The 20,621-nt window shown below is 44.5% G+C and overlaps 1 protein-coding gene across 1 annotated transcript; it reads right to left on the reverse strand.

The window, feature by feature from the left end:
- Window positions 1-2,432: 2,432 nt before the first annotated feature.
- On the reverse strand, window positions 2,433-9,295 carry LOC133890170 (protein TIME FOR COFFEE-like). Its single transcript, XM_062330628.1, has 13 exons — window positions 8,449-9,295; window positions 8,205-8,350; window positions 7,781-8,114; window positions 7,277-7,676; window positions 7,115-7,166; window positions 6,856-6,945; window positions 6,504-6,747; window positions 6,348-6,417; window positions 6,185-6,269; window positions 5,675-6,103; window positions 3,407-5,585; window positions 3,143-3,319; window positions 2,433-3,055 (listed from the first exon to the last, which is right to left on the reverse strand). The coding sequence occupies exons 1-13, from the start codon at window positions 8,951-8,953 to the stop codon at window positions 3,048-3,050; spliced, it is 4,719 nt and encodes a 1,572-aa protein (XP_062186612.1). The 5' UTR covers window positions 8,954-9,295; the 3' UTR covers window positions 2,433-3,047.
- Between the last annotated feature and the right edge of the window lie 11,326 nt (window positions 9,296-20,621).

The raw sequence follows: 20,621 nt of genomic DNA on the forward strand, positions 1-20,621 counted from the left end.
TTAGTTCTATCAGTTTAATTTGACATATTTTTACTCTTCACATGTTGTAATATGCCAAATAATGTTATAATTAATGTATATGACATTTTAAATGATTGTGTTGTGATTAAATAATGTTTTAAATTAATTTTGTGATTAAATAATATTTTAAATTAATTTTAATTAAAATTGACCTTAATAATTACACTCAAATTTGCAAAAATTAATTAAACTTACCAAAATCAACATTTTAGACTTTTATTTTAAACATATTTCAATAATTATATAAAATATATGTTTTTTAAAAATCTGGTAAAATCATGATTCTAATATTCGAATCCAATCCTGTCAAGCAAAAGTGATACTACCTAGGATCTTTATTCTACGCTCTGCTCCATATTTTAACCTCGTCAAATCGGGGATCTGGGTTCAGAAGAATGGGTTGAACAGCTTGAGCCACACGGTTGCACACACCATTATTGCCAGGAGAAGGAAACACTCTAGCCTTTGAACAGCTTGGAGTAGTAGGCGTAGCAAGTGCCAAAGAAAGAGGCCTGTAGCCTTGTGCCGACGGCTAAGTCTATTTAGGTATAGATAGGTAGGCCACTTTTGGTGCCAACAAAAACGACAGCATGAGATGATGGGAGGAGACGTCGACGTGCCATGCCACCACCGTTTACCGAGGTGAGAAAGAAATGGCCCCGGCCGAATGACTGAATGATTGTGCCATGAGTGGTCCCTTCCTGATCCAGAAAGAGAAAAAAGACAAGCATGCACACAAAGACAAAGGCCTAGGGGAAAGTACTAGCAGTATATATAGAGTGGCGCACAGGCACACCAGCGACGAAACAGTGCCACTGCCTGCATCATTGCAGTGCTTGCTTGCTTGCTTTCTCGCTTGCATGGATTCCATGGATTCGTCTGAGGCGAGGCGAGGCGAGAGTTTGTATCGACTGGATTGTTTGCCGGGGTTTTGCTCTCCTTTGCCGCGCTTCAGCGTCCCTGTCATCAGCAGCAATTCGAAGCACGGCTGATGGTTCAGCTCACCCAGGTCATCGTTTTCCCCTTTCCCGCCTTGACCGCATCCTCGCTTTTCACCATGGGGAGGCAGGCGGGGGCATTCGATTCCATCACGGGCCCGTGCGCCATGCCGCTGCCGTGGATCTTCTGCCGACGCATGCACTCGACGATGCAATACTGCCAGCTGCGGCGCCGGGAGTCTACCCCTACCGGTAAGGCGGCAGCGATTGCCGGAGCAGGGTTGCCTATTTGGGGCGCCGCCGCCCCTGCTGCACCCAGCCTGCCGCACGACCTTTGGAGGTGGAAGAGAGAACAGCGACGGACCCGATCCGATGCGGCTGCGGAAGGAGGTGGGCGGGCATGCGTGATGCATGTGGGGGAAGTGCCGCACGGAAAAAATTCTATCTAGCGGTGTTGTAGTACGAGACGTCTGTAGTACCATTTAGATGGTCGTCATCAGGTTATAATGTGAATATCAAATATTTGAATCTCATCCACATGCAAAATTATTATACATATTTATTACTTAACATATATTATTAGCGTTTAGTGGATCTTTTGAGATCCATATTAAAGATATATGATGGTTATCTAAACAGAAGAACGTAGTAGCACCGTTATATAGAATTTTTCTTCGGTGCCGCAGCTGTTTCAGGCGCCTACCATTTTAGTAATCCATTCCTTCTTCCAGAGTTTAGAGACAGTTTCTTTAAGCCGGTTTCCCGAAGAAAAGGACTTCCTTTTTACTACCACGCCTACCATGTTGCCTGATTATCAGCATACGTCAACACTAACACAAACCTGCAACTTAAAACGTCCTGAAAGTGAGAGGCACAGGCAGCTCACACACCTGCTAAAAAGGATGCAGAAGCGTTGGCATCTTTCACAATCAAAGGCAATAATCTGCGTAATGACAGGGACCGCCAGACCAATGTGTGCATCTCCAGAAACCGCAGAAGATTTGTGACGACCTGCTCATGAGTGCAGGATAGCAGATGGGCCGCTCAACGCTCATGCTGGTAAAGCTACTGGCGCTCGACCATCCAGCGGAGCAGGCAATTCAATCACATGTCATCACCAGCTGGAGCACTGGATCTAGACAAACAAAACAAAAGCTTCGGGATCATACAGACCCAACACCTCCGTGCCCACTTGTGACAGGTAACGTCGACACCAAAAAAGCCTGCTTGCGCTGGAGATGGTGAGAGGCCCCGGTGTTGCTTCCAGATACTTCTCAACCTGCACGTTGCATGGTGATCAGCACAGACACGTGTGTTCAGCCACAGCTTCAACACATCTATTCATCCTTATGATACGTGGAATTCACGCGTCCATCCACAGATTTTGTAGCAAATGCAAGCAATCAGCTAGACTCCACATGCACCGCACTTTCAGATGAGCATTGCAGTCATCACAGAGACCAGAATTGGAGATTTGCATCCACAATTTGTCACTTCACATTCATTCATTTCTTTTTCCAAAGCTACTTACAACAACACACCCAAAAGGTAGGTCATGCCACACCCCAATCACGGCTGGCTCCTACTTGGGATATTTTGCTTCCTCGCTCCTAGTTTGGCTAAAACAATCCAAGCAGAGTATTGACAGATATAATGGGAACAACACTGCATCACAAAGTTACCTTATCCTGAATTCTAACTTCCTTCAGTTAAGAGAACAAAAAAGAGCAAAGCTAGAGTCAGCTTTGGACATCCATGCATAAAAACGGCTAAAAGAGATTCTATGCACCTCCAGCCTTCTACCATGAGAGGATAGCCAACTACACAAAAGTATCACTCCCATCAACCATTCTGAATACTTAAGTTTGCAAAGCTTCTGCATGCATGGATGGAATGGGCGCATCCTCCTTCTTGACAGCAGCGACCAAGCGGGATCTTCGAGCCACCGCCGCCGCCACTGTTGTTGCGGTTGCTGCTCCTCTTCTGCCCAAGAGATGGCTGCCGTCCGTGCTTCTCCCGAATTAGCAGTTAGCTCGCCGATTCAGATTAGCGCTCCCTGAGCCTCCGATGTGTGGGCGTCCAGATTGTTTACTTTCCTGATGAACAAAGGGATTTCTGTTGTTAGATAAAAGAACTGAACTGTATGCTGAGATCCTGTAACTATGAAGATACAAGTCCATTACCTGCTGCTGGCTTCTGATCACTTGAGGGTTTTACAGGCATCGGCATTGCCCCGAAAGTGAATTGTGCAGCTGACATGTGAGAGTGTGGCACACCACCTGCAGACTGAGCTGCTGCTGCAAGATGCATAAAACCACCGGATGAAGGGTGAAGCGCCTTCATGTTATTGCTGGCGGCAGCTGCAAGAACGTTCCCTGAATCAGCTGGGATCATGACAAAGGAAATCGACATAGAACCAGAGCAGAGGGAGAGCATTGCGGACGAACCTGACATGGGGTTCTGCTGGTGCGGCACCTGCTGCTGCGTCTTGTCAGCCGAACGCTTTTGGTAGAGGCCAGCGCCACCAGCTCCTGGAGCTTGCGGAGTGAACGTGTTGGATATGTAGAAGTGACCTTGTGGAATGGGTTGCTGTTTCAACGATGGTGGCATATGTGACTGCTGCTTACTCCCCGGATTTGAAGCAGGTGAAAGGTTAGGCTGTTGGCCAAGGATTGATGGCATAGCCATACTGTAGTGATTCGAGGGAGTTGACTTGGACCCAGACGTCGACCCAGGATTCTTTGCTGACTGTTGTTGTGGTGATGGCAATTGGACAGGCTGCTGAACACCCTTTGCACTTCCAGTAGCAGGTGGACTGCCACCAGTACTTTTGGACACTGAATTGGATGGTGAACCGGAAGCAACAGGAGCATTTGAAGATCGAGATAGATCCCCTCCTCCAGTAGAAATATTAGTTACAGAAGCCCCCATCTTGGACGAACTCATGCTTAAACTCTGCGATTGGTGACTGGGAGTGGAGAGAGCCTGCATAGGAACTTTTGCTTGTTGCTGATGGGGATTGCTGTTCTTCATCACAATCAAATTAGAGGGTGGAGCTGCAGGGGGAGTCACAGCAGCAGATGAAGCTGTCACTCTTGCTGAGGATGCCTTCAACTGAGGAGATTGAACTCCCCCTTGGGAAGCACTTGATGGGTACATCATATTCTGAAAGTTAGCCATGTTCAGACGGTCTGGATATCCTCCTGCATTACTTGGTGTACTTGGTGCAGCAGATCTGGGGCGATTCAGATGGTGCTGCTGCATCAATTGCTGCTGCTGCCTCGGGTTAAGCTGAAGGAAATGCTGCTGCTGCTGCTGAGAAATGGTGGAGGAAGCTGCAGCTGGCATAGATGCAGGGGTGGAAGAACTTGTGGATTTGTTTCCTATACCAAAGGCATTTGGAGATTCTGCTCCAATAAGGCTCAAGGTGCGGGATGAGCTCTCATTAGTGTTGCCACCAAGGAAAGGAGGCATGTAAGACTTGCTTTCTGTCCTGGAGAAGGAAAGCGAATGCTGTTGTGAATCACCCGGGTACTTAGTAGATGCCGATTTCTTTCTCTCGCTGTCTCCAGCACTGGGTGTGGAGGATGAATCCCCAGCCACAGATTTCATTTCTCCAGTGATCTGATGCTGGGGCTTATGCTGTGACGCTTGAACAGATTGAGCTGCAGCAAAATTAAGCTGAGGATAACCATGCCGTGCTGCTTCTTGATGGCTCTGGAACATTGCATGGTTCTGTGCCAATGAAGAAAAGTCAAGCCCAGTTGGGGCAGATCCAGGAGGACCAATGGAGCCGAAGGGCATCACGAAAGGCTGAGATGACGCAAGATCAATTCTCACACCCTGGCCTCGACTGACTTGTGGCTGGTGGTGGTGGTGGTGGTGGTGGTGATCACTTGACTTCTTCTCACTTTGACTGCCAGCAGCTGGAGCAGCTGGCATCAATGCAAAGTTCGGAAGATGAACTGGAACAGCAAAATTATTATCATACCCGCCCTTCTGAGGGTGAGATGGCTTGTCGTCACTCGATGGGCCATCTTGCCCAGTCTTGTCGCCATCCTGTCGGTGTGCGAGGCCAGGTAGTAGTATGGGGTGCTGATTGCCACTGGAATAATTCTGGGAATTACTGGCAGCAGCAGCTGCATTAACATTTTGTGCATATCCCTGTAGCCCCTGCGATTGTTGTGGCTGATGCTTCTGAGATGAAGTGGACAAGCTTGGCATGGGGGTCTTCTGAAGACTTTGTTGCTGCGCACCTTGCTGCTGTGATGGGTGCAACATGTGAGAAGAGTACACATGCCCATTGAAGAATGGAACACCTGGGCCTGGTGGTGCCATGCCTCGATATGATGGAGGCCCTCCGGCATGGGCAGCAACCTGGAACGGGTAGGCACCATTCTGTAAGATAGCCAAGAACTGGGCATCAGCCGGTTGCAAGTTGGCAAAGCTCAAGTTCATGGCTGCAGCACCAGGATTTGCTGCTGAAGTATGGGCATTGGCAGATGATGGTGGCATTGCATTACTGGCTCCAGACGATTTTGCATCCCCTACTCTATTGGCAGCACTTGCAGCTGCCACCGCTGCAGCATGTTGCTGATTGAATGGAAAGATGAATGCTGGGCCTTGCTGTAAAAGGGAAGAGCAGGGCACATTTTGTAAGAAACAACTGAAAAATCCATAATAAGTACATAATTAAATTTCCTGGATGTACATACCAGCATGTTCGGCATGGGGGTAGAATGCTGTTGTGTTTCATGAGCAGGGGGTTGCTTCCTTTGGCTTGATTCAGCACCACTAGCATTTCCCAAAGCCGCCTTATCCTTTGAGTGGCTCCCCTGGAATGGGGATGTAGCCATTGATGGAGCCTTTGCTTCTTGCAGTGGAGTGTGGGCCCTAACAGGGTAGCTCCCCTGCATTGGGTTGACAAGCAGGGAGGCAGCGTCCGTCGGTGGCACAACACCCATGTTGAATGGTCTTGGACCAAAGAATGGTGCCGATCTGTTGGCAGCAGCTGCTGCCGCCGCCGCTGGCGGCCAGAAAGAGTTCATCTTAGCAAGTCGCTGGTGGTACTGGATCAGTTGCGCAACGTAATAATGTGTAGCACAGCGCTTTGTTTGTTTTGGCGGAGGAAGCAATGCAGCATGCTGCAATATAAAAGACTATAAGTCTTGAGGGAAAAAAAATCAAATGCTAACCCGCAGCTTGACCGAAGTGAGACTACACACCTGTAATCCGCTTGAAGAGCTTGGCTTGACGTCCATAGGATGATGAAGGCCAGCTGCCGATAGTCCCGGGACTGGACCAAGGTAACTGCCAAGATACAACACAGCAAGCTTCAGAAACCAATCCATTGAGCAGCCGAGTGTAGCAGCAGGTAACAAAACTCACCCAAACGGTGGGAAACTCCCCAGCCAGCCTCCAACAGGTATTGGCATAGGTGGTGTAACAGCAGGCATAGCTGAAACACAAGAAAACCAGATCAAAAAAAGGAAACACCTTTCCAAAATCAAGAACCAAATGCATATAGCACATCAAAACACTTACCAGATTTCTCATGCTTGATCTCAGACTTTGAGGACTTCGGCTGCTGCATCGGTGGTGGCTGCCGTCGTTCTGATGTCGATTTTTCGTCACCAAGGCTGGGCTTCTCCAAATCCAACTGCAGCGTGAGCTTCTTTGGGGCGAGCTCATCGGACGGAATTCTTTGCACCTTTTGCTCCTCCAAATCAATCTCCAGCCCTCTCCGAGTCCTTTCACCATCTTTCTTTTCAGAATTCCCTCTCCCCAACTAGAATGTAACCAGGAAAAATGAAAAAAAAAAGATCAATCAGAATCCAATATCCAATGCTCCAGCTGATGATGCCAATAAAAATTTTGGGGAAACTGAAGTGTCCACCATGTCCATCTCAGAATCCAGTCCCTTCTTATCCGCGTCAGGGTCGGAGGCGCCATCTCTATCAGGAGATAGCTTCCCAGGAGGGGGAGCCTAGAACAAAAATACAAAAACAAAAATAAGAGAAAAAAGTCAGAAAAGGAACCAAAAGATAAGGAAAAAACAAGCAGCAATTGCGGCAAAAATTGTCACTTTCAATCTTTGCCCAACAAATTCCGCAAGACAAATTCAACCACACACACTCAAGGAAGCATATACCCACCATGAGATCAATGCAAAACTTTTCTTGCCGAGTGCCATGCGATGCCAGCTCACTGGAAAAAAAATGTTCACACAAATTGTGAATATACTAATCAGATCGGCACAATCCAAAAACAATAATGGTTATCGCAACACCAATAATATAAAAATCCAAGAGGCCCACATCTTTGTCGTGGCGATATCTTCGCCGCTCCTGACCTCGGAGCCCACCGGCTTTGCTTCACCGTCCGGCTTGCCTGAAGGCGCCGGCGTCGGCTCTGCCCGGCTCTCCGGCCTGTGATCCCGGCGATCTGATTCGCTGGCCCGGAGCTCCGAATCTCTGCTTCTACTACGGTCCTCCATCTTCTCTGGCTCTCGTGAAGCCTCAAGATGGGCAGGGGCGGGGGTGGGGGCGGTGCTGGTTCCACTTTCGGCTGCTGCCGACGTAGATGTCTTTGCTTCTGATCTCGCCACAGGAGGCGCCTCCTGCCTTAAGGACGGCTCTGCCAACTCTGGCTTTGCTGGGCTCGCCTGACGGCTGTCTTCGTCGTACTTCACCAGCCGCGGTCTCTTCCTCTTTGGCGCTGCATCAGCCGGCCAAAAAGTCGATTAGACCCCAAAAACCAAAAATCGAAAACTAGAAGGGGAAAAAAGAGAGACAAAAACACCAACGGAAAGAGGTACAAACCTATAGTGGCAAGGGAGGTGGAATCTGACGGTCGGACGCCAGAAGACGAGGGAGCCGACGAGGGAGCCGGCGAGGAGTTCCCGGACTTGGCCTCAGGCGCGTCTCTGAGCTCCAGCTTGTGGTTGCTCTCCTGCTTGGGAGGGCACGGGAACTGCCTCGTAAGCCCGAATAGCACCTCGGCGACCTCGATCTCCTCCTGGATGAAAGATGGTGACTTCGAAATTTTTGGTGGTGGCGGCTGTGACGGGGCTGTAGAAGGTGCTGAGGACGGCGACGGCCGCTGCTTCGGTGCTGGCCCTGAACCGCTGCTGCTCCCACCGCCACCAAGTGGTTTCTGAGAGGCAGAAGACACACCCACAGAGAAGAATATCAAGAACTGAGGAAAAATGCAAGGAGATGGACGCCGCCGGACTCAGAAACGCACCAGCTTCTTCCGAGCAGGGGCGGTGGTTGAGGCCGACGGCGGAGAGATCGGCCGTGACGAAGGCCGTTGGATCTGCGAGCCGTCTCCGGCGCTAGCACCACCGCCGCCGGGAACTGGCCACTCGTGTGAAGACCTTTTCGTAGAAGCTGCGAAGAACATAAAAATAGCAGCAAGATTAGCGTTGGCCACATGGATGAAACCGTCCGGGGAGACCCAAAAATCCGCGCTTTACGGTGCTGCGTACCTGAGCGAGCCTTCCTCGGGACAGGCACGCCGATCATTTCATCGGCCGCTTTGAGCACGATAGGGCTCTTAGGATTGGAGCCGCCCTTCCGCTGCATCTGCTGCTGCTGGGTGTTGTGGTGGTGGTGGTTGTGGTAACCCCCACCGCCACCGCCACCGCCGCCGCTGCTGCTACTGCTATGGTGGTGCCCGCCGCCAGGCTGCGGCGGCGACGGAGGCGGCGGCGCCGTGCTCGGCGACCGCCTCTGCGCGGGCTGATACCTCGGCACGAGCTCCTCCTCGGCGTCGTCGTCGTCGTCACCGAGGCTCTCGTCGGAGGTGTCGTCGCCGTCATCCCGGCCGCCGCCACCCCCGCCGTTGAGGATGAGCCGCTCGCCCCGCCGCCTCTCGGACCGCGGCGAGTCCCTCGGGCCCCCGCCGCCGTTGCTCCTCAGTCGCCTCCTCGGCGGCGGCGGCCCGCCTCCGACGGACACGCCGCCTCTCCTGCCGTCCCGGATCCTGTCCATCTCAGATCTGAGACATGCGGCTCCGATCTCCGGTAAATCACAGCCTCCTCGCCGGACTCCGCCGGACACCACCACCACCACGCAGATCCGAGCAACAACGGCTCAGAAATCCTAACGAACCTAGCAACTCCGCGAGGTAGGATTACGGGAGAGCTCGCTCGCTCTCGCTCTCCCTCCTACCTGCTTCCCTCCTCTCTCTACAGCTCTATCTCTCTGTCACTATGCTCCTGCTACTACCCTGCTCTCCTCTCCTCTCCTCTCGTCTGCTCACCTTCTCTCCTGCCCTCTCTTTCCGGCTCGGCCTCGCCGTCTGGTACCCTTTCTAGGCTCCCCCTTCACCTCATCCTCTTTTTGTCGCTGCCCACCTCCGCATCCAACGGCCCAGATCCGCGCACCTTGCGATCCCGCATCCGACGGCCCCGGGGCCGCGCTGCCACCGTGGCCGCCACCGCCGCCCTCGGATCGGGCCATGCGAGGGCCCCACCCGGAGAGCGCACCACCAAACCCGCAATAAAATCTCGGGCCTTCCTTCCTTCCGCCTCAAGCATGGGGCTGCGACTGACACGTGGCGGTCGCTAGCGCGCGGGCAAAATCGAAGCGTCCACCGGCAATAGGAGGTGGGTGGGGATGGGGCAGCGCCATTAGCCCATTAATTAATCAATTATTATAGAGATAATTCTTGGTGTGCCGCATTAAATTCTCAATTTAGGTTTATTTATTTTAGGTATGGATTGTGAACAGTAGCATGTAGATTATGAATTATAAAGATTTAGATGGTAAAAAATGAATTGTATAATATATAAAAATTGATGAAAAATAGATTATTAGATAGTTATAATCTAGAGACTAGATTGTACAACTAAGTTACAGTTTATAAGTTAAAACAAATAAGTATCATAGAAAAATCATGATCTCTTTTATACAATTACTTTTTTCTTTTTCATCGTCGAATTTTATCTGCATGTACCATTACAGTTACATTTGTTATGACGATGATAATATTAAAAGATAAAAAATAAATTAATAATATAGAAGGAATCATGATTTTTTAGCAAATCGAGATTGTGTTAATATTAGGTGACACATAGAATTATCACGTTACTAACAGGAAAAAAATGGAATTTTATATAGATGGCTTGTCCGCTTTTGGCGGGGCCCACGCGGATGGACCTGATCTGGACAGTGCGGAGGCGCGGGGTTTTACCGGGGCTGACGTGGCACAGCGTCGCACCGGTTGCTGCGGGTGGGTTAAAAGGGCAGGAAAGTCTCCAGGCAGGCAGTGGCGGTGGGACCGAGGCGCGGGCCCGACCCCCGCTTTCTTTTACCAATGTTCTGCTCGTGGGCGCCGACGTGGCGGCTAGCTGACGTCACGCGAGAGCCCACTAGCCACCAACCTTCACCGCACTACTTGCCTACTCCGAATACAATATTAATATGGGACTTGCTAATTTTTAATAGAATGAAAATAAAAATATGTTGCACTCTATAATAATAACTGTTAAATGAAGATCTAACGGTTGAAAAAAAATTGGTTCACAAGTGAATAATATTTTTCTATAATATAGATATATGGCAGATAAAAATATGTGATTGAGTACAGATCAAAGATCAAAAACACGATCAGAAAAATATGTGATTGAGTACAGATCAAAGATCAGAAACACGATCAGATGATCCGATAGACAACACGTCGAGTGAAACAAAACTCTAATATTAGTTGATTGAAGCCTAGTAAATCTGTATTAATATACCCCTCATTTTTTTCTTTTAGAAAACCATCAATTTAATTAAAGAGGTAACTATATTTAATTTTATCCGAAGCCAATATTTTAGCTTTGATCATTAATAACTAAGAAATTACATAGATTAACAACATGAGATTACTGTTACGAGATTCTCATAAAAAACACTTTCATAATATAATAATTTTTATCTAAAATAGTATATTTTATAAATATTATTAGTTAAAATATTATATTAAAAAATTATATTTGGGATGAGAAGAAGTACGACAGTAGTATAGTCCACTAGGAAAGAGATCGAGAAGATATCACTATTTTATCAGCTAATAATTAATTACGAAATAATTAAGTACAGAGTCGTACAAGTTAAGTTAAGTTAATTAAGTACAGAGTCATACGGGTGCATTTACATGGCAATTTGAATCTGAACGGAACCACTTTCACATCATAAATACAGTAATGAGCAGCAGATTTTTTTTTTTTTCACGCCGGGGGCGGTAAGTTCCTGGAAACCAGCAAATTTGGTTAGCGTAGCCGTCTGTCTAACCGCACGGCTTTCCTCTTTTAACCGTGGATCCCCTCACGGATTCCTCGCTGGCCCGATATGAACACGTGTGGTTGTGGATGCCGTTTCCCCATTGCCAATAAAGGCAAGGGGGGCCATGGCAGCCCATCGACACAGGGACGCTTTTGGCAGCAAGGATAACGTGTCAAGTGCCAAAGTATTGGACAATAGAGAATCCATTGATATTTCATCGCATTGTCCAATACTTCCACACTATATACATATTCAGCGGACGCCCTTAGGAGACATCCTTTCCAACGGACACGAACTAATAATCGTCGCAACAACAGATTCGACTGAGTTTAACGAGCGCGTCGAGCAGTTAATTGTCGGATTAGCTGTTCATAGGGATAAAAAAAATTTATCAAAATTTTACGAATCTTGAGAATTTCGGAGGGAAATAAAATATCTAATTATTGAATTTTCTTTCGCTGATACGTGAGACCTACATAGCAGATGACGAAATGACCAAATTTTTATGAATTCCAACCTTTTTCACCGGTAAAAAATATTATAAAACAAAATTAAAATCCCTGACTATTAACCCTGTAATTAAACCAGAAATTAGCGATAAGCAGGCCACCCACAAGGACATGTGGTCCACCATGGCTATCGTGCACCAACACCGCAGAGAGAGGGAGGAAGGAAAGTGGGGTGGATATGGTGGACCTGCGGAGAGGATAAGCGGAGTGTTTTTCCATTTTTATTTGTCTTGCCCATGGCGGCACCTGTGGGCACGAAGGAATACGAAGAAAAAGAGAAATTTTTTATTTTAATCTTTTTAAACTAATATTTTAAAAATTATATGAGGCACTAAGTTTTTAAGAACTAATTTATTTTATCACATCAAAATAAATGGTATCACTCACCACATGACAATACGTCAGGACGGGATAGCAGCATGGTAACTTTGATCATGCTATATGCATTGATATGATTAAGTTGTGAGTTATATTATATAATTTGGTGTGATAAAATGGATTAGTTTTTAAAAATTTAGTGTCATATTTTTAAAAAATTAATTTAAAAAGAGCTAAAATGAAAAAACCTCAGCGAAAGAGGGGCTCTCGTCGCGCGCGCCGCTCCATGTTTGCCAGCCTTACACGTGGGCCCGGGAGCTGTGTCGCGCGGGGCCCGCGTGTCAGTTCCTGTTCTCTTCTTTCGCGCGGTGGGGGACAGGGGGCGGGTCCGTTCAGCGGTGGGGAAAGCGTGTGGGGGTGGGAGTGTGGGGCCAGGGGACCACAAGCCACTCACGTGAGCACCGGATCTTGACAAGGGGGCACGTGGTCGTTGGGCGGGGGGGCGGGCCCCGCGCGGGATCCGCTGCGGATCGTCGGCCTCCAGGGCCAGTGTGGTTCCGGATTGGTTTAGCAGTAGCGCCAGTGTCCGAGCAAGAGAGCAACGGAGCGAAGTGAAAATTAACGGAGACCTTTTTCCACCCCCTGTAAAAAACTTGTGGTATATTTTAGCAAAAAGAAGAAAAAACGTGTAATATGCGAGTACGAAAAGTCCTGGAAATCCGTTTGGAAATAATTGATTAGAACAGATCAACTTAATTACATCAGAAAAAACACAGCATTTTGTGTCCGGAACATTTTGTATCCTACTTTCATGGCAAGCGCATGCCTGTTACTATTATGAAAACATATGTTGTTTATCTGCCAAAAATTATAGCTGTTGAACGTTGTCGGTGGTTTGTCTATTGTGGCAACTGTTGGGGATCTTGACTGCACGATTTAGTGAGAAACAACTTCGAGATCAAGCTGTCATGATCGTTATGTTCTTTTGAGCACAACGTACATTTTCAATTGACTCTATCCGAGAGATACTGCCAATGTAAAGATTACTCTCTTCATCACGAATAGTATTCGTTAGTTCGAATAAATACACAGTCTATAATATATAGTTTTGACTACTATTTTTTATTAGAATATATTTATAATATATAAATACACAAATTTTAAAGAATTCCAGTATTTTTTTCTTCTTATTATTACACATATAATTTAATGTTTCAAAACTAAATATTTAAAATCTATTATTAATTAAAGTTTTAAATTTTAATTAAATCTCTAAAAAATATGTATTTATGATGGAAGGAAGTACGTTCTAGACGATCAGAACAGGAAAAAAAAAAGAAAACAAGGTCACTCGAGCGAGAAAACATGAACAACTTGGGGTTAAGCCTAATTGCAGAGAATCGCAGAAGATGGTGGACACAGTGAGAAGAGGAGCCACTGAGCAGGAGCATGACGAAACACCACAGCCTTGCGAAGGCACGATCCCGCAGTGACCGGCAAGCCTCGAACGGCGTGTCTCCGACTGGCTGTTGTTCTGACACGGAAGCCCGCAACGACCAACCTGTGCTGTGCTGCCGCTGCCGGCGGTCAAAATTTTCAGCTCCCTGATGCACACGGCAAGCCAGCATGCAGCCAAGCAGGGGTGGCACGGAGATCGATGCCGCGGGGGCGGAGCACCACCAAGAACACAAATGGCCTCCGCCGGCGCCGCGTGCAAACTGATCAGCTATGCTATGCACCGTCACCCACCACCGGCGGCTCGGTGGCGTGGTGTCATCCCCGGCGAAGGCGAGGCGGCGGTCTTACGTACCTTGCGCTGAGACAACATACACCACGGTCGCTCACACGGCCTGAACAGCTAGCAGTTCCGGCCGACGCCGGCGGTCTCGCCATGGATGGCACAAAGATGCCGGTCTTCCTCCTTCCGCCGCCGCGCGAGCACCTCTTCTCCGGCCAGAGCGCGCGCTGGGACTCTAGCTTGCCTTGAGCGCCATGGAGAAAAGAAGCAGTGAAGCACCAACAAGAACGCACGGCGCATCAGCCCGGCTTTTATAATGCGGGACAGCGGGAGAGGGAAAAGCAGCTAAGCTTCTAGCTCTTTCCTGGACACATGCACGTTGCTTGCTCTAGGGTCCTCGACGCCGTTGCTATCTCCTCATCTTTTGTGCGCCGCGCGTATTAAAAGGGACAGCACCCTTGGTGCGCTCACCCCGGCCAATTTTATTTCTGCTGCTATCACAAGTTAAAAAAGTTAGAAATCAGGATAAATAGGATTTTTTTTTAAATGATTTTTGAGAAATCAAAAATTTATTTCTAAAAAAATAACTAAAGCTAACAAGCTCGTTGAGAAACATTTTTCTGAGAAGTTATGTGCTGAGAAACTAAAAATTTATTATAGAAGTTAATAACTCATTTCAAAAACAATTTATAGATAAGCTAAAAACATATTTTTTTAAAAACACCTAAAAGCAGAAACCAAAACAAACCTAACTCATATCTAGTGAGTTTTGAACGGCCCAAAAAGTGCATGGACCGTTGGATTAAGTAATTACCTAAGCAATAATCATGCATGTGGCGGCTACATGGATTTACGAGGCCTTGTTTTTATTTTTACGAAAACTCGAGGGCTTGTTTGATTAAGTGGAAATGGTATCTGTCCTTTTCAGTACTAGCAATTGCACACGTATTTCTGACACATAGAATTAATTCAGGATATAATAATTTCAAAAAATAAAAAAATATAGTATAATAAAAGAGGGATTTGAAGACATGATGATTGAATCAAAGTGATCCTACGACACAAAGATGGATGGTGTTGAGGAGATAGTCATCATTGATCAACGGAGGTGGTTGAAGTTGATAAGGTGGGTGTAGGCCTATGAACAGAGGTAGTCGACGCCCATCGTCAGAGCTGATCGGCACGTGACTAGAGTTGAGGATGTTACATGTCAATCCGTGTAGGCAGTAGTAAGGACCCGATATTGTGGTCGGATTTTGGAAAGAAACTAAAAAAAAATAGAGCACAATCATTAGAGATCCGCTAATAGTTTTGAATGAGAGGAAGAAAATGGCGCACAATTGATTGACCTTAACCTTTAATTATGTGATGATCATTCACCTCTATTTAAGTTTTGAAAATAGAGTGACAGAAGAAAAGAGAGCATATTGCAATTAATGAAGGCGACCAAGAGCGACGCGTGAGGAGTAAGTTGATTATTAATTGGTTAATTGATTGTGACTTTTTATATTAGGAGAGGGGAGGAGATATGTGATCAATTTTGATTGTGGACTGTTTGATCGTGTAAGATATACAGTGAAGATCGTTCGAATTTGTTACAACTTATTTATTTTATAAGAGTATAGAATAGATGTATAGTCATTAGAGTACAACAATAGATCCTATACATTTGGATACCTAATTGGGACACCGTGCTCCTATACGCTTGCTTCCAATATAAAAATAGTCCTGCAAATTCTCAGGTCTTGGATCCAATGCCATAATTTTTTTTGTCTTAGGGTCCTCTTTTGAACCTTTTTTAATTTTTTTTATATATAACCCGTTAAAGAGTTTTATATAGTTTTATGTGCGTATGTCATCAGACTATATAATCAAAGCCATGTACTTTCCGAGTTAAATATTTTTTGTCATCAGTAACCACACGGGCCTTTCATTCCACCCTTGTAGTATACACTTTTCTTGATATCAGAATTACATATCAACACGTAAAAATTCTTTAAGAAAACAAATGTTGAAAATGATATCAAATATTGCCATCCACATGGGTATATCGAGGGAATTTTGTGGTCCGCACTCTTGCTATGTGGACCATTTCATACGTAACTAAAATGGCGAGCTAACTGCTGACATATGACAAGGATATATTCTATACACACCTCTAGCATATTGCAGGTCTATTCACAAACGGTCCCTTGATCACTGGGTCCAACCTATTAACATATCATTTGGGTAGGGTGATGACCTTGGCACACACTCACAGGTAGATCAAAAGGAGGGCAAGCAAAGCCATACATTAGTATAATGCGCACTCCTTAATTATTTGACCACATGGCCTAAGCAAGGACTAAAGACCATGACGCATGGCTTGTTTTCTATGCTCTGCAGTATGTTTTGTCCCTTCTCAAATCAGTCACTTGACCTTTTTCTTGTGACTGCCCTTGGTGGGCCCAAATTCTTTTCACTTTTTATTAGATGTCCAAGCTAGCTCTTAGCATGTCTAACTTGTTTTTAGAAACACAACTACAACTTCCAGATGCATGCATACAGTTGCACGCAGGGTTAAAAAATCGATGGTAATCGAGCAAAAATCGTAATAACCGATCATCTCGGTCCGGTTCAGTTTTAGAAACCGAATGGTAACCGAATTTGAATTCAAAAAATTAAAAAAAAATTCACAAAAATTCTTAAAAAAACTAGACACAATTCTAAGACCTTATGTGATTTTTTTTTTCAAAAATAATGTCGTTTGAATCATATTCTATAGGGAGAAAGTTTGAAAAAAATGAAGAAAATTGAAGCGTGCGGCTCAGTTATTAACTCATGTTAAGGAAAATTTTAACATGTAAACACATATTTTTATTGTGTAAAACGTATCTTAAGAGGATCTTTAAAATTGATTTCACTTTATTTAGAGTTTTATTAATTTCTCTATGATTTTTACAAAGTTCACAAGCATAAAGTGAATATGTTAAGAAACATCACTGTAATTAACTTTTTCATATCTACTATTGTTTTTCTTACGTAAATCATAGTATAAATAAACTAATAAAAGTGGTTTCACTAATTTTTGAGATGTGATGGGTCAGTTATGAATTAATCTAGTCACAACACATTTACAAAATCCTGCATGTTACAATAATTAATTCATTAGTTCATGTATTTTTAAAAGACATAGGATCATGTAAGAAGACTAACAAAATTAGTTTCATAATTTTTGGATTAGCAAAGAGTAAACTATGCATTTAACTTGGTTTAACAAATACATTTTTTCACAGAAAAAGTGAACATTTTTATGAGTATAAATACTTTTATCATGTAGATCATGTTACAAGAAAACCAACAAAATTTGTTTCACTTGATTTGAAACTCAGATGAATTAGTTATTGATTTTACAAGATTGAGATAATTTTTTGGGTTTTTTTGTTGAACTTCACTGAAAATCGAGAAAACCGCTCGATATATCGAGAAAACCGAGCGGTTATCGATAATATGGAAAATTCGAGTAAATCGCTCGATAAATCGCAAAAACCGCTCGATAACCGGTCCAAACCGACCGGCTACCGAGCGGCTAAAATAGCAATTTCCCCCCTAAATTTCAAATTTTATCGATTTTTTGTTCGATTTTTTTTTAATTTTCGACCGCTTACTGCGGTAACCGCGACTTTTCGGTTACTGCTGGAGCTCGGTAACCGAGCGCCGGTCGGTAAGCCGAACCCTGGTTGCACGATGACACCACCGCAGTACACACTTACATAGCGTTTAATGAAGATCAGAGATAAAAAACTTAAAGATTGATGAAAACACTATCTAAGCCCTGGCTTGGTTCTCCTTAGCATGCCTAACTTAGTGTACAATTGGGGGACTTATGGATGTAGCTTATGGAGAAAATATCTTTTTTTTATTTATTTTGCTGGTTAGTTGTCGCCGATTTATAGATATATAGTTCATGAGAAAAGAATTCTCTTTTTGTGATTTTGCGGGTCGCACTCGAGCTCAAATGGCAATTAATGGTGGATTATTACTAGGATGAGTTTTATTATGGTTTCTTTCTCCCTTTTCCCTATTCACGTCATGCATATTAAACTTTTGGACAAATCACTGCCTTTCATTCTTGTTCTCGAGAAAGAGAACATTCTTTTGTCTTCTTTACTCTTTTGCCCTTTCTCCAAAGCTCATCTTTTCTTTTCTTCTTTTTAGTTCTTTTCTCAAACCATGTGTTGTTTGTCTCATCCATTTTCCCATGTCTATCAAAGCCTCTTGTTTCACGCATTGTCTATTTGTATCTGACTAAGTTGTAAATCTAAGGTAATATACATGGTTGTCTGGATGGCAATGCAAATACAAAAATGAACCTTGTAATTCTACTGAAACAACATAAATTAACAAATATAATCACGAGTTTGGATGAAAATTCGGACATACCTTGACGGTTCCCTTTTCTTTATTTTGAATTAATGCAACGGAGACGAAGCATGTGATCTTTCAAATAATTTCTTAGCAATTTTTGTGGCATGATAATATGCTATGAGAAAATATAGCTAGCTGTGTACCAAAAATATCCATCATATATCATCATACATGTGCCCATGAATTTGTGCCTCTACACCTGCTTATATGCTAAATTAATCTTATAGAAAAGTGACTTACCCTGCTATTATTGAAAGCTAGCTGCATAGTTCAAGATGCTAAGAATAATTGACTTTACTAGTCCTCCAAAAAACAATTAAGCGAAAATGGCCAAGGGGCTCTTTGCATAATACTACAATATATCTTGGTCGACCCAATAAATGTATTGAATTCTAGAACCGTCTTTGTCCATTTCACGATTAGTTATCAGTCAACAATAAAATATCATGGAGGTGATTATATAATAATTGGATCGATGGGATATAATAATTAACAATTTACTGTATCACTAGCTAGCTAAAGAATTCGCGTCTGCTACTTTATCTTATGAAAATTGTATGGTACACTACTACATAATAGATTATAAGTAGCACCATATCAGTATCGATCGTAAAAAATCACGACCGAAGATAATTAATACCGGTTTCAGCCACTAACTGGCACTAATAGTTATTTTCAGTATCGGTTTGAGCTATTAACCGGCACTAAAAAATAGCTTTGGACTCGAAATTTGATACACTCACGTTTTAGCTCGTTTCGCTTATGTCCGACTCTAACATCCACTTGTTCTCTCTTCGTTCATCCACTTGTTCTACAACAACCACTCCTCATCCAGAGCCTCTCTCTTCCTCTCTCCATCTCTCTTCCCGTCCTGCCTCCTCATCCACCCGATCCTCCTCATTCGCAGATTGCGCCGCCCCTCCTGCTTCTCCTCATCTGCCCGGTCCTGCTCATCCGCAGACGAGTGGGGAGCGTTAGAGGGGAGCGACGCACGGAGGTGCGTCAGACGGAGGAGTTGCTCTGACGCCCGGTGTGGAGGAGTTGCTATGGTGCTTGGTATGGAGGAGCTACTTTGGTGCCCAACGTGGTGGAGCTGCACTAGTGTCGGTGCCCGGCGTGGAGCTGCTCTGGTGCCCGATATAGAGGAGCTGCTCTTTGTGTGATGTTGATTTTGCTAGGCTAATGATGATTTTGCTAGGCTGCTCTTTGTGTGATGCCCGGTGTGGAGGAGTTGAATCGATTCTTTTGTATGATATTGAATTGATTCTTTTGTGTGATGTCGAATTGATTCTTTTGTGTGATGTCGAGTGATGGGAATCAGCGGGAGCGGCGTTCGAGCCGGTCGGATGTCGCTCCCGCTGTCACTAATTTTTTTTATTCTTTGAAAATAGTAATAGTGTCGGATGGATAACCAATATTAATAGTCTTCGACTATCAATACTGAGTAAAAAATGTCAATTAAAAAATCGATAGTAAAACTGTTTTTTAATCGGTATTGATATATTGATCTATAATAGTGGTACTGTCGTGTCATTTATAGATTGGAGGCAAGCTTCGTAGTTTAGTTATTAATTAGAGACTGATGGTACAATGATTCCGCATAAAAATATGGTTGCCAATTCCACTAGGCCTCTCCGCAACTGCAAGTATATAATCTCGATCGATCGCTTGTATCCGCACCCGAGAAATACCCTAGTGCCCAGTTCAGATGTAGCATTAGCTTTATGATATTTTTAAATTCACAAGTACACACGGATATATATATATTTGGGTAAACCATCCAAAGCCATCCATCCGATGCGATATGAAGGGACGAGATTGGGCAGCCAGCCACCTCATCATTTAGCATCTAGAAAAATTTGACCAATTAATCTTTTCTTTTCCTAAAAAGAATAATTGGTGAATTTCTCGAGAACTATGCACAGTGTCTCTCACACGTACACCTCGATGTACATGGATGCGGGAGGTGTCTTGTAAAAAATGCCTTACACTATAGAACATATTATCACTATCAATTTTGGAACTGATAGTTAATTAGTATTAGTGATAATTCAAACAGTGATAATCTATGGTAGTGATAGTTAGATTATTATTGTCGGTTAAGCCGAGAACTAACAATGATAATCTATCCACATATGTAAAAATACTCTACCGTGAACTCTTTAGCATCAGAATCTGCCTAAATTTGGACAGAGACCTATACTAAAATATCCATGATAGAGTATTTTATATCTATATGAATGGTGAAATATTTCCACTCAATCTTGATCCTAATTTAAAACTATAATCTTGTTGAAACCACAATGATAAATAGAAATGGATGTAGTAAATTTGCTGTACCAGAAGCTCTTCAGCTTGGGATCTAGGCTTGTAGTATTGCGCCATATGTCTAAGATCTCTTGGTACATCCACTTTG

Source organism: Phragmites australis, chromosome 14, assembly GCF_958298935.1.
Source record: "Phragmites australis chromosome 14, lpPhrAust1.1, whole genome shotgun sequence".
NCBI lineage: Eukaryota > Viridiplantae > Streptophyta > Magnoliopsida > Poales > Poaceae > Phragmites > Phragmites australis.